We start from the raw sequence: 14,993 nt of genomic DNA on the forward strand, positions 1-14,993 counted from the left end.
TACATGCTCCACCAGGTAATTCTAAGAGACACAGTTAAAACTGAAGCTGGATGACGCCATGCTACGCTTAGAAACCATTAGTGCCAGATGTTGTTGGTTAATGATGCCATCCTCCATATGCCGGACCCAAGGATCCTTGGAGGAAGGCAGAGCCCTTGAGTCTGCAGCATCTATAGTCCCAGGAGCATGGCGACAGGGTGTTTGTGTCAAGAGGACTGCTAACCTTTGCATGTGGTTTGTCCCCCAGGGGTTCAGGTACTGGGCACTTAGTCACCATGGTGGCAGTGTGTAAGGAGCGAGGACCTTTAAGAGGTAGAGTCTGGTGGGCAGCTCAACACTGTCTATAATAACTCTAGCTCTATAACTCAGATGCCCTCTTCTGGCCTCTTTGAGCACTGCACTCCCACCCTAAGACACAGTTGCAAATGCAAATACATAGTTAAGACTAAAAAAATGAACTAAATCTTAAAAGAGAGCTGCTGGGTGTGGCAGCACACACGTGTAAACCTAGCATATGGTGAGGAAGGTGGGAGGGTAGCCACAAGTTTGAGGCCAGCCAGAGCTACATAACGACATCTTGTCTCAAAGAAACACAAAACCAAATGAAAGAATGAATGTGATTAACAGAATCTCTGAAGCCGTCCAGCCAGAAAGGATCTTTTAAATATATTATTTTACAAAGCTTATTTTATATATAGAACCCAGATGTCTTATCCTGGTTGCCAGTGCCCTGAGACTGGGTTTTGTCTAGCTAAGCACCCTGGCTTTGCTCTGGGTATTTTTTTCTCTGCTACCCCATGCCTTGTGAGTCTTTGTGTGCCAACACGGTGCCACTGTTAGGAGAAGCCACTTTGAGGCAATTGCATTTCCTTCTTGAGCTGGAGTCTGTGCCAGTCTGTGTCCCCAGTGTCTGGTAGCCTGTGCCCACCCACCCACCTTTGAGGAAGGGAGGCCAGATGCCTTGCATGTCAACCACACCAACTGACTAGCCAGCCAGCCCCTCCCTGGACCTCACGGGTCCCTGAAATTAGGCGCAGTTTCTGATGTCATAATCTTAGTCTTGTCCTCTCCAACTCAGTCATGCATATTCATGTGTATGTGTACACATGTGTATATGCATGTAAAAGGCAGAATGTAGCCTTATATGTCATTCCTCAAATGCATACCACAAGTCGTCATCAGCCTGGGGCTTACCCAGTAGGTCAGCGTCCCGAGGGATCCTATTGTCTCTGCCTCCCCAGCAGTGGGGTTACAAGTACACTCTGCTTTCATAGGACCCAGGGAATCAAACTCATGTCCTTAGGCTCCAGAGGCCAAACGCTTGCCAACTGAGCCACCTCCCCAGCCCTAGCCATTCTCCATAAATACAGTCCTTGGCCAGGGCATCCCACAACTGGGAAGAGGTTGCTGCCATTTAATCACAGCTGCTGAGGTCTACATCCCTGGCAAGATTCCCGCTCGTGCAGTGAGGACCCACAATGAACACAGTCGTTGTTAGTACGCTGCATTATTCTCCTGCTTTCAGACTACATTTTGTTAAAATGCCAAAAGTAACTAACTGAGCCTGAAGCTGGCAAAGCACGCAGGGAGCCGAGGACGCTCCCTTGTCTTGCCCATGGGGATGAGGAGGGATGTGGTGCCTGTGAGAGGGAGCCATTCATCAGATTCTCCTGCCCCAGAGCATCCCACTGAGCTCGCTGCTGTGTGGTCTGTGGAACCTTCCAGAATGAATGAAACACCCGTCTTTGTGCTTAAGGCATGTTTCCGATTATCTGTGCTGACAGAGCAGAGAGTGTCTTCTTTCTTGGAAGGATGTTTCCAGAGGGAAAGTCAGTGTTTACTGGGGAGGGGGGGCTCCAGAGACAGGGGCCATGGTGGTGCAACGGGCACAGAGGTTCCCCCTGTGCCGGGAAGAACTATGCAGCCCAATTCTGTTTATGAATGGCCCAAATGGTAAAAATGTTATACAGTGTATATTTTACCACAATCAAAAGAGACCCAGGGATACATTTTTAAAATTTAAGCCATAAAAATAGTCATAATATTCTGAAAGGAGGGGAAAAAAAAACCAGTTGTGGCATGAGGGAGAGTGCATTTTTTACTTTTAAAATCACAAAATAAAGAAATCAAGCAGCAATGGGCTGTTTCTGGGGGAATGGCTTCCACTCTCTTTGAAGGCTATCTTTTTCCAATTATATATCCTGCAGGAAGTGTTTATATATCTTTTGTAATCAGAAAAACAAGTAAGGCGGCACAGGCTGTGAATGAGCTTCCTGCTGGTGGACTGTGTATTTTAAAGTTCTTCCAATGGCAAATGTCATGCTGTGTATTTATTTATTTAGTGTATGTGTGAGAGTGAGTGTGTGCATGTGTGCATAAGGAAGTGAGTGTGTGTGTGAATGACTATGTGAATAAATGAATGAGTGTGTGTGAGCAAGTGAGTGTGTGTGAATAAGTGTGAGTGTGTGTGAGTGAGTTCATGTGAGTGTGAGAATGAGTGAATGTGTGAATGAGCATGTGCTTGTGTGTGAATGAAGGTGTGCGAATGAGTGAGTGTGTGTGAAGGAGTATGTGAATAAGTAACGTGGATGACTGAGTGAGTATGTGCCAGTGCACATGTGAGTATGCACTAAGGTCACAGATACTCCCCATCACACTCAGGTTTTTTGTTTGTTTGTTTGCTTGCTTTCCTTTTTTGGTTTTTCAAGACAGGGTTTCTCTGTGTAGCCCTGGCTGTCCTGGACTCGCTTTGTAGATCAGCCTGGCCTCGAACTCACAGATATCTGCTTGCTTCTACCTCCCTGAGTGCTGGGATTACAGGCCTGCGCCTGAGCTGGGCCATGCTCAGCTTTATGTGAGAGATAAGGATGTAAACTCACATCCTCAAATATACTCAGCAGGCACTTGACTGACTAAACCAGCTCCCCAGCTCCCCAGCTCCCCAGCTCCCCAGCTCCCCAGCTCCCCAGCTCCCCAGCTCCCTACCTTAGAATTCTTTAGAAATGGAGTGGGAGGAGCAAATTCTGGAGACCTTACTGCCTGGATCCTGCCTGAAGATGATTTGCTCCAGCAATTCCCCCGCTCCTCCCCTCCCCTCTCCCCCCCCCCCCCCCCGACTCCAAGCTGGGTCTGGGAATGGGAGGGGGCTGAGTAAGAGGAAGCCAGAGATGAAAAAATTCAGAGCCACTTAAAGCTTCTAGGGCCAATCCAGGCAGGAAAACCTTCTCTCCAGGAGGGTCGGTCTTGATTTGGCCCCCTAGGATTTGGTTTAGTTACAGAAGGCCCTTGTTTTGTTTTTGCAAGAATTCATTCCATTTATTGAGATTCAAATTGAGGCCAGGTTAAAGCCGACCCTCCTCTCATCTGACGGGTAGCCCGCTGAGTGTGATCGAATCAAGGTGATTGTGGGAATAAATAGCAATCTGCAGATGGAGAAACTCTGCTCCCGAACAGAGCGAGGCCGCATCCCTTTGACACTCATTACAAATAAGACACAGCCCACGTGGGGCGGGGGTAGCATTTGCCACTTTCTAACAGGCTTTCTTTTCGTCATCATTTTGTTTACTGAGTCATGAGGTTTTTCTTTTGAGGTGAGTAACTCCAGAGCCCCCACCAAGAGCTGCTGGCAGGGATGGGGTGGTGTGTGTGTGTGGGGGGGGGGGAGACATGGGAGAAAGGCAGAGCCAGAGCAAGGCTGCCGTGTGTGTGTGTGTGTGTGTGTGTGTGTGTGTGTGTGTGTGTGTGTGTGTGTGTGTGTGTGCGCGCGTGCGCTCCCGTGTATGTTCCAATGAAGACAGAGGTAGGGAACGAAGGCACCGGTTGGTCCCAGGTGACTCTGTTAAAGGGCCTTATTAAGTTATTTACTGGTAGGACAATGGGGTACAAAATGAGGGCCTAGGAGCCTTCTCCCCCTGGGCTGACATGGGAAACTGACACACCACCTGTAGTTGCCTGGAACTCTTTTTGTGGGCAGAGCACACATTTCAGGATCTTGGCGGGGCAGGGGGACTGAGGGGCTATCCACTTCCCTGACCTTATGTACCAACAGAGTGTTAAGCCACACAGGGGTAAGGTGTGACACAGTCCCTCTCACAGGAAGGCAACCCCGTGGCCAGGGAAGCAGGTTGTGGTGAGTTGTGCTGGGGACCTTCTGACATCTCTGCTGCAGCTGCCTCAGGCCTAAGTTCCATGAAAGGCTGTGGTGGGCAGCGAGAACAGAGTCAAATATTACCAGTCACTTTCTGTGGTTGCCTTGGGGGCCAGCAGCTCTGCAGACAGAGGCCACGGTGTGGAGAGTGCCATGATCAATGAGAGAGGTCACATATCAAGGCCTTGAAGGATGACATTGATGGTGAGACGCCCCCTCCTCCCCCACCCCCCATTCCCTCACCCCCACCCCCGCCTCCCCGCTTCGTCTGGTTTTGAAGGTCCCTACGGTGGCTGAGTGAACAGTGGGATTGAGTATTCAGCGACAAGAGCCTCAGGATTCCAAACTCCCCACTCTCACCTCTGGGACCAAATCGGTGCCATGGTGCTCCAGGGAGGCTTTCTCTATTGACGTTGGGGAAGAATAGCCCTGGCCTGAATCACTGGTTGCTTCAAGGCTATGCAGCCTTCAGCAGGTGGCTTTCATTTCCTGTGCCTCAGTTTCCTAAATTGTAAAAGAGTGCAGTGTCTAATGTGCAGGGCTGTTCTGAAGAATTAAATAAAGGGACATAGCACAGTTGTAGTTTCCCAGGGTGCTTGAGGCCTTGAGTTTGATCCCCAAGAGTAGAAAAGAGAAAAAGTAAATGAATTATTTCAGATAAATGTCTAATGGATGTTAATGGCTGCTGTTTAGGGAACTAAACTCTCTCTCTCTCTCTCTCTCTCTCTCTCTCTCTGTGTGTGTGTGTGTGTGTGTGTGTGTGTGTGTGTGTTGGAGGTCAGAGGTCAATTTTGACTGTAATTCCTCAGGCACTGTCCATCTGCCTTATTTTGGAGGCCTCATTAGCCAGCTAGCAAATCTTCCTATCTTCATCTCCCCAGTGTTGGGATTACATGGGCATGACATCACTCCTGGCTTTTCCACATAGGTTCTAGAGATTCGAACTCATGTCCTCATGCTTGCACAGCAGGTACTTCACCCTCTGACCCAACTTCCCACTCCTGTGCTCTAGATAGTTCTAAGACCTTCCTCTGACTTGGCTCAGGTCCCCCACCCCCCGAATATTCCTGGGCCCTAGAGAAGGCCCTGCCCTTCAGGAATGACAGAAAGACAAGCAGGTCCTCAGATGGGAACCCAAGCCCTAGTTATGGATAAAACAGAACCCAGCCACGTGGTAAGGCTTGATGCCTGGAGCTCACTGGCCAGGCAGCCTAACTGAACTGATGGCTAACTGAACTCCAGGTTCAAACTATAAAGTAGAGAGTCACTAAGGAAGACCTGACCTCTGACCTTTACATGTGTGAACACATATGCGCATATGCTGCTCACATGAACGCAGGCACAGATCCATATGAATTCATACATAACACACACAGACACACAGACACACACACACACACACACAATTTCCAAGCCTCTATTGTGGCAAGTATATTACTCCCCCACAGAACTCAAAGCAAGTCATGTGACCAGATTCTCTGGCTGGAAGCAAGATGGGCAAGAGCGTGGGGAATTCTTCTGCTTACCACAGTATGTTTAAGAAGCCACATGAAGCCTGGAGGGGTGACGCACACCTTTAATCCCAGCACTCAGGGAGGCAGAGGCAAGTAGATCACTGTGAGTTCGGGGCCAGCCTGGTCTGCAAAAGGGAGTCCAGGACAGGCAAGGCTACACACAGAAACCCTGTCTCAAAAAAACAAAAAAAAAAAAAAAAAGAAAAAAAAAAAAAAAACAGCCAGATGAAGTGGCGTCTGTCTGTGATCCCAGCTACTTGGGAGGCTAAGGCAAGCAGTCCTTTGAGCTCAGGCGTTCAGGGCTAACCTGAGCAACATGGCATGACTTCACGATGGGTTTGGTCTGGGTTCGCTGGTTTGGAGAATTGGTTGGCAGCTGGTGGGACTTCCTAGAACTGGTTGGTCCCCGGGGATTCCACGTCAACCAATGGACTCTCCCCTAACCGGTGGATTCTGTTAACGGAATCATAATTTGGTGATGCTGTTGGGAGATGGTGCTGAAGAAAGAGGCAAGGGCTTGTTGACGGAAATAAGCTCCCAAAAGGATGAACTTTCCAGGCCCTTCTATGGACTCTGCTTCTTGCCACCTTGACCTAAGCAGCTTTGCCCCACTACACAAGTCCTGGCCTTGAAGCTCTGCCTCGACACCAATTCAGACACAACAGATCCAAGGGTAAGTAGTTGGACCCTCTGAAACCATGGACCAAATAAACCGTTGCTCCTTTAAACTGCCCCCATGCATCCGTCATACTGAGGTCCACCCGATACCCGAGTCTTTTAAAAACAAAATAACAGGTTTGAAAGGCACCAAGACCTTATTAGGCTTGATGGCTTTGATGGCTTTGGTGGCTTTGGTGGCATGCGTCTGGAATCCCAGCAGAACGCCTGTAAGTTTGAGGTCAGCATGGTCTATGTAGATAGTTCAGGCTAGCCAGGGCTATTTGGCAAGATCCTATCTCAGGGCTGGAGAGATGGCTCAGTGGTTAAAAGAACTGGCTGCTCTTTTAGAGGACTATGGTTCAATGTCCAGCACCACACGGCAGCTCATAACCATCTGTAGCTCTAGTTTCAGGGGATCCGATGTCATCTTTGGGCCTCTGTGGGCACCAGGCACACACACAGGAGGCACACAGACATATTCAGGCAAACACTTATATACACAAAATAAAAATAAATGATTGAAAAAAATATTTTCAATAAACAACGTGCCTATAAGCCTGGGGTGTTCGATTAATGTGTAGATAAGGATTGCGTTTCTCACTCCGGAGATCTTAGCGCAAAAGACGGTGTAAGCAGGGTGTGCTTCTCTGGCCACTGATATTAGAACAATCTACAGTTTGCTGCATGGCTTGGACAGGGCCTGAAGTCTGGCCCTGGTGATGACATCCTCTTTTCCCCTCAAATGGTGGCCCTCTGCAAGCTTGGACCTTCTCGTCCCCTCATGTCACATGAATGGAGGCTTCTGATTCGTGGGTAGGTAGGGGTTACGCTTTAGTTGGCTATGGAGGAATTACACAAGGTAGAAATGTGGCCTTCTGCCACTCTTTTTTTAAAAAAATATTTTATTTAATTTGTGTGCATTGGTGTGGGGGTGTCAGATCTTGGAGTTATGGACAGTTATGAGCTGCCATGTGGGTGCTGGGAATTGAACCCGGTCCTTTGGAAGAGCAGGCAGTGCTCTTAAGCACTGAGCCATCTCTCCAGCCCCGTTCTGCCACTCTTAAGAGCAGGAGACCCACTTACCTTGGAGTCTGGCTGAAGCCTCTTCCCATGCGAGAAGCAAACATTCCAACATCATTAGTAGCATTGCAGTGAAGGCTTTCCCACAGAGAGCGTGTCTTCCACACATTAGGTTGGTTTGGGTTTGGTTTGGCTTGCTCTTTGTTTTTTAATAGATTTATGGCCTGAATGTATCTGACCTGGAGTAGGGACCTCATCTCTCCTTTAAGACATTCTCACATAAGACCTTGTTTCTGTGAACATACCCTACCTGCTGGCATCCCTGAGAGACTGAGATTACCTATGGATTCTCATCCTGAAGACAATAGAGTCTTTGAAAAGCTTACATCTTCGCTCTGAGTGGGCCTTGCTTTCTTTCTGCGGGCCCATTTCCGTCTCTTAACCCCTGCACTTAAGTCTCTGCTGAAATATATTTATTAAAACCAACTTTGCTTAAAATAAAATTACTTAAGTAAATAAAGTCTCATGTAGCCCAGGCTAGCACAAACTTGTTATGTAGCCAAGGCTGGCCTTCAGCTGCTCCTCTGGTCTATGCATCCTAAATGCTGAGATTACAGACCTGTGCTACCATGAGTGGCTTCAGTAGTGATTTTTTTTTTAATTTCTTTTGGGTGCACTGACCCATCTCTGTTTTCCTCCAGGCTGTGAGGATGGCAACCAAGCCACAATACTGTACACTGGCGTCAGTGAGGGATACTGTGCATCTGCAGAGCCCTGAGGCTGAGAATGCTGATATTTCCATTTCTTGTCACACCAAAAACGCAAAGCAGACTCCATCATCGTCTCTCTCTCTTTTTTTTTTTTTTTTTTTTTTTTTTTTTTTGACCCTCCTCTCACTTTTTCAAAGGACCCTAGGCTGGGAGCTGCTTGTAGAGTCTTCCCTGCAGGCTGTCCTTTCTTCCGTTCCCCAGCTCCCTGCAGGTGCCTCCTGCCCTGGTTTCATCTGCCTCTCCTTCTGCTACCTCACATCTGCCTAGGGGCTGCTCCTGGCTAAAGCTGCAGCTTCAGGGGACTCTCAGGTGGGGGTGGCAGAGCCATAGGGCGCTTTCAGGTATAGCTGACAAAAGTAAGGAGCCCTGGATGCCCGTGTCTGTATCTCTCGACACCAGCATGTGAGGATGTGCTCCCTTCTTCCCAAGGTGTGCTCATACCCAACCTGTAAGGGAAAGGGGCCTCTCCCCTTGGAGCTGTACAGGTTCCAGGGGGCCTGACGTTTCCTCATGGCCCTCTCAACTCTAAGGCAGCCAAGGAAAATGGCGGTGTTCTGACCTGGGAAGACACCAATCAACTCGCAGGCCAGTCCTGAAGTGCCCTCCCTGCCTGAGCTGAGCATGAGCTTGCATGTCTGAAACCCAGATGCTCTAAAATAGGACTAGCTTTCATGCGGGGGGTCGGAGGGGAACACCTCAGACCTTCTCAGATAAGAAAGGGGCACTGCAACTTAGATCACAGAGTTGGGGTAGGGGTAGACGTGGGGGTGGGGCAAACCCTTGTCCCTCCAGTATAGCTGGGGGCTGTTCTGAAGTTGGTAAGGAAATATCTTGTTCTCCACCATCCCCTTGAATTTGGCAGGGACACTCCAGTTTACGGATGTAGGCATTCAGAGAATGAAGAACATCTCTTTTGAGTTGAAGGCTCATAAACAGAGTGTGATTGATTGGCATGGGTAAGGCGGGGGTAGAAAAATCCCAAGAGTGAGGCTAGTATCAAGCAAGGAGGCTGGCTTCTGGCACACATCTGTGTGTGTTTGTTTGTATGGGGAGATGAGACAAGACCTCATGAATCTCAGGCTGGTCTCTAACTTACTATACAGCCAAGGATGGCCTTAAGTTTTAGAGATTCCTGTCTCTACTTCCCAAGTGCCAGCTTTATAGGTATGAACCATCACACCCAGTTTAAGGAGCATTGGAGATGGAGCACTCAACCAACTGGCCTACACCCCCAGTCCCTCTAGCACACTTCAAAGAAAGAAAAATCTCTTTAAATTTTGCCTATTGGGAAGGTACTTCCTTGAACTCTCTTAAAATCCCGGTTTCCTCACCTGTAAATGGGGCTAGGGTGGCAGTGAGGCATTGTCCACACAAGTTTGTGCAGTGTCGACGATGTCATTGTACTGAATACTCTTGCAGGAAGGGTACCGGGGCCGGCCCCTCCCACCACTGCCCATCACCAAGGTCAGCTGCATGTCCTACAGTCCAAAAGGGGTCAAGCTCTAGTTCTGGCTAAATGCTATAGGCTGTGTTTCTTTCAGCAGCCACACGCTTCCAGATTGGACCTACCCATGTCTGCCTTTTCTGGTTTTAGTGGAAGCCTCAGAGAAGAATAAGAAAACAAAGACCATTTTATTTATGCTAGAAAAAAAGAAATCAACAGGGGGAACAATCCCCAGGCCCAACAGGAGGGGAGCGTATTTAAATAAAGCGCGATCCATTCGCGCGGTGGAATATTCTGTTCCTCTTGAAATGATGTTTACCAACGGTTTGTAATAACACGGGAAGATGCTTGTTCTGAAGACGCCGTGTGCAGGAGGAAGCAACTGAATTGTATGCTCAGTACAAACACACCCAGGCAAAACCCAAACCAAACAAAACCCACAGAGGAAAGAGACCTGAGGGACATACACCTCAGCAGGAGACGTCTTTGGGTGGCAGAATTGAGAGTTTTCTTATAACATTTCTCTATCTTCCAATTGTCTACTTATTTTTCTATAAAGACACAGACTGGCTGAAAGTGGAAAATAACCCAAACCTCATTTTTTTCCTCCCCTAAAACAGTAAAAACGCTTATTAGAAAGCAAGCAAGCAAGACAGATGGTCCTCGGAGCCACGTTATGCCACTCGGAGGCTGAGGCCAGGAGGCCAGCAGAGCCCAGGCTATTCACCGCGGTGAGAGGGAAGAGCCTAGGCTCTGAGCCCATTTGAAGCAGATACCAGCAGGCTGCCCCCAGCTGCAGGCGTGGGCACTGCATCTGTGACTCCCTGGTAACTATGCTGGCCCCTGCCCACAGGTGCACCCAGTCGGCTTCTCTCCCAGGGAACCGAGCTAGAACCACATGGGTGGTTCAGCCCTCTTCCACCCTGAGATTGTCCTCCTCAGAAGAAGCCCTGTCCCCTAGCCTTTGTGGCCAAACCCTTCCTCTTCCTTCTGGGTGAACCTCCCTGGTTCCTCCTGTGATACCATCTCATCAGGGGGTGCTGATCATATTCGCCTGCCTTGGCCTTGTCTTAGCAGGTATGTGTGCTGGGTTCAATCTCTTCCTGGACTTGTGCTTGGTTCTCCTCCATTGGAACACTGTTGTTCCTCCACCCGCAGAGCAACGTCGGGGCCCAAACAGCCTGCGTGTGTTCATTTCACCAGTGAACTCTGTTCACTGGGCCTCTGCTGGACTCCCTACTTAGAATCACTTCTATCCCCCATACCAGCTCTTCGTCAAGCCAGTGATGACATGTCAGCTCTCAACACTCAGCCATGAATGCTGGGTTTCTTTTTGCAACAGTTTTAAGGTCATTATAAGGGCTCATCAGGAAAAGATACAGGGATTGATTGGTGATGTCTGCTGTGTCACCATAATGCACAGCAGCCCAGTGTCCCTCTCTTTATAAAGACTACATTCAGCGGGGTCTAGAACACATTTTTTCCAACTTCCCAGGAATCACTTGCCTGGTCCCTACCATTGGCATGCCATAGGCTTCTGGAAGTTTCCCTAGTGTGTTTCCTCTTCTCTTGAGCCTAGAACCTATCCCCGACCGTACCCAGCTGGACTGGGGTCTTGCCTTCTGTCTGGCTCATTGCCAGAGGCTGCCCTCAGACCTCGCCTAGCTTGTGCCTGGAAACTGGGTTATCTTCCAAAAGTACCCTGTCCTGCCCCAGCCTGGCATCACTATGCCAGTGCCCCTTTGAGTCTTTTTACTGAAGCGATCCCTTCCCCATCCCAGTGTTCTTCAGAAGTTGATGCCTGAGAATTGAGGTGGCCTTGGCAAGGGGCAGGAGGCAGGATTTCCTCCCTGGGGACCCACAGTGACTCAGACAGACCTGCCTCTCCTCGTTCCTTCAAGGCAGACAAGATGGCTACCAGACACAGGGAAGGCCATGTTGATGAGCTGAATGCTGGTGGCTGGCCTGGCCCAAAGGCAGAGAGGACTCTGAACCCTGTGGAGCAAGCTGTGTTCAGGTGGTGCTGGGGATGGCAGGGATCTGCAAAAAGAGATCTTGGAACCATGTCAGCACCCCAGCTTCCCAAGACCACAGTTGCACAATGATTGAACCCCTCCAAAGATGGATGCTTCTCTTCCCTCCAGCATGCAGAACTTGAGGTAAGCAAAAAACAAAACAAAACAAAACAAAAAAACAAACAAAACAACAACAACAAAACAAACAAAAAACACAAGTGGGCCTTGGTCAATGGACTCTGCAAACAGGTTCCCTGTGGATGCCTTCAGACAGTCCTTCTGGCCAAACCTCAGGGCTAGCCTGAGCTCCTTTCTGTTCCTGCCCAAACCTCCTCCTTCAGTTGTTCCCACCTGTGCCCCAGATGCTTCTATAAGTAGGAATTCTAGAAGTAGGTGGCCTATGGTAGCTCACAGAAAGCCAACCAGCTTGAGGTGCCCCCCTACAGGTCCCCTGGCATCTGGCACTGTGACTGGGGTAAGACACATTTCAATGGGGTCCTGCCAGGAACTGTGGTTTGAAGCACAACACGGGGTCAGTCACTCATGCAGCTGTGGACACCTGCTGCCCTGGAATGCTGGGCCCTGGCTTCATTTTCATAGCAGGCCTGCGGACCGAAGCAGTTAAAGAATCCTCCAAGGCCCTGTAGCCTGTGGTGGAGGGGAGAGAGAACCTCCCACTCCACAGCCGGCCATGTTTCTGCCCACCTCTTACCCAGAGTGATGGACAGGGAGTTTCTCTGAACGCTGATGGATCCCAGCAGAGAGACCGCTAGACAGGGGTCTGAGGCACATCAGGGACAGGCAAGGTCAGCACAGCAGGCAGAAGGGTGCCCCGCGCAGAAGGGAAGCCCTGTAACTCCTTAGGTACAAACCTGGGCGAGATGTGGTCAGCTAGGAAGCAAAGCACGCGCCTGCGTCCCACACAGTAGATGTAATCATCCACCACAGAGCACTGGAAGGCATCGGGGTAAGGCAGGCGGTACGTAGCGCACTCGTACCAAAGCCGGGTGCTGGCACTACAGCGGTACACACTGATGCCCAGGCTGCGGTTGAGGTCAAAACGGTAGAGAAAGCCATTGACAGCCACCATCTCGGCTGTGCGGTCCTTGCTGCCCCCTGTGGGGCTGGCCCACCAACGCTGCTCCTGGGTTGAGAATCGGAGCAGCAGGTAGCGCAGGCTGCCCCCAGTGACGAAGATCTCATTGGCGCACACCGTAGCTGTGTGTGCCAGGGCAAATGTATCATTGGGGAGTGGCGGCGCAAAGGTCCAGCGGTCCAGGCGAGGGTCATAACGCTCCACTGTGTTCAGACACTCACCTCCAATGGCATAGAGGTGCCCCTCCAGGGCCACCAGTCGACAGTGTGGCCGGGCTTGGTTCAGTGGGCACACCTCACTCCAGATTGCCGTCAGGGGGTTGTAGCAGAAGACACGGTTGGAGGGGTGTCCCCCAGGTCCCTGGCAGCCAGACACCACAAACAGATAATTGAATAGTGTACAGAGAGCACAACCCCGAGACATGACCTCCAGGGGCAGCTGGGCGAGCGGGTGCCAGGCATCCTGCACGTTGTCATAGCAACAGAGGCGGCCACTGTCTTCCTGGGGACACACGTCTGCCACCACCAAGCACTTGTGGCCACGGAACCGTCGCTGGAGGATCAGCTCCCGCTCTGTTCCACTCAGGCCCCCATAAATGTCTGGGCTGCGGAGGACTTGGAGGTAGTTATCACTCATCACCTTATAGGCAGCCTCCTTCAGGGCCTCCAGACCCTGTCTCTTAGCCAAGGTTAGCACCTCATAGCAATTGCCCAGGTCCAGGTGGACATCCAGGGCTGAAGCAGGGGTGAGCGGGACATAGAAGAAATTGGTCCCAGCTACAAGCTCCACATGGGCCTCCTCATGGCTGCAGGCTGAACTCAGCTGGGCTCTCTGGTCGAGGTTGGCAGCAGGGGGCATCCTGAATCCTTCAGGTTGCAGTTGGAGCTCTGGGTTCTCCGCGATCTGCAGGAGGCTCACCTTTCTACCGAAGCCTCCTGCAGAGGAGGATGGCTCAGGCTGTGGGGCCATTGCTTCAGCTGCACTGCCTGTGTCGTCAGCTTGGCCTCTGGAGACTGCTCCTGTGACCAGGGGTTCCGGTCTGGGCTCAGGGGCTGGAACATCGGGCAGAGCTGCTGTGAAGGGGGCTGGCCGGGAGACAGCCTTTGATGTGGACTCCACAAAATAGTCATATAATCTGCCCTTTAGCTCGTGCCCTGGCCCCTCGGCCTTATGTATAATATTCTCCTCCATCCGGATCCGGGCCACAGATGAGAAGGTGTAGGAGGCATTGGTGGTGCCTTCCTGCTGCTGAGTGGCCAAGCCCATGTCTGCAGCAGCCTGGAGGGTCCCAGCCTCTTCCTTGCTGACCGCTGTCACACAGGTGAAGGCCCAGCTCTGGTTCATGTCACCGCTGACCACTGTAGGATCAGTCCGGTAGCTGGGGCCTCCAGGGTCCCCAGACCCTGTTTGTTCTGTGGATCTGCCCTCTGGCCATGAAGAGAGCTTGTCACCCACACAGCTGCTGCCCACTCCTGGGGCAGATCTGGCTGGGGAGCTTGTAGGTTCACGGGCCAAATGAGGGAGGTGGGGAGGGCTGGGCTTACCTCTAACAGCTGTTCCTGCTTCCTGGCCACCACAGGGAGGAGGCACCTGCTGAGAGTCTGGGCGCTGCTGCCTGTTCTGAGTCTCACCAGAACCTTTTCTTGTGGACTCCTCAGATCTGGAAGTGACCAGGGTACAGGAGTCTTCTGGGTCCAGTGGGGCCCCAGCCCCCTTGCTGGCTTTCCTGCGTCTCGGACCCCTTGGCAGGGCCCCCAGTACAGCCCCCTGGAAGGCAGTTTGTCCCAAGCCCTCTGCTTCATTTTCTGCTTTCTGGTCTTTGTTTTTTCTCCCCGCTTCCCCCGCTGAGGCAGGCCTGGACTTGTAGAGTTTGTAAGCCGCAGTCACCAGGAGCAGCACAGCTGCGGACAGCACCACCTTGCTGGTCAGCTGCATGTCCAAATGCCAGTCCTGGGTCTCTGCTCCTGCTCTGGAGGGGAGCATGCTGGCCAGGGACAGAGGAATGCCAAGAATCCGATTAATGATTGCCCAATAGGGACCAGTTCCTGGATCCTGCTGTGGAGTGGGAGGGAGTCCCTAGCCGGATCTGGCCAGCTGAGTTGCTGGAGTAGAGGTGACTAAGTTGCCTGAGGTGGCACTAGCGCAAGGGATGGCTAAGGTCACCGCTGGCCTCCTTTGGTCTTAACTGGAGGCTGAGCTTCAGATCAGTCACCTGCCACAGCTGGAGGGCATTTCGAGTGTCCAGCAGGGATTGGAAGAAGAGGGAAGCTCTTAGCCAGACTGTCATCAGATGCCCGGAAGCACGGTCTTTGTGTGTGAGCACATTT

The 14,993-nt window shown here is 51.1% G+C and overlaps 1 protein-coding gene across 1 annotated transcript; it reads right to left on the bottom strand.

Moving 5' to 3' along the window:
• Positions 1-12,277: 12,277 nt before the first annotated feature.
• On the bottom strand, positions 12,278-14,705 carry Klhdc7a (kelch domain containing 7A). Its single transcript, XM_051171574.1, has one exon. The coding sequence runs from the start codon at positions 14,647-14,649 to the stop codon at positions 12,340-12,342; it is 2,310 nt and encodes a 769-aa protein (XP_051027531.1). The 5' UTR covers positions 14,650-14,705; the 3' UTR covers positions 12,278-12,339.
• Positions 14,706-14,993: the final 288 nt, after the last annotated feature.

The sequence above is a fragment of the Acomys russatus genome, chromosome 29 (assembly GCF_903995435.1).
Source record: "Acomys russatus chromosome 29, mAcoRus1.1, whole genome shotgun sequence".
Taxonomy (NCBI): domain Eukaryota; kingdom Metazoa; phylum Chordata; class Mammalia; order Rodentia; family Muridae; genus Acomys; species Acomys russatus.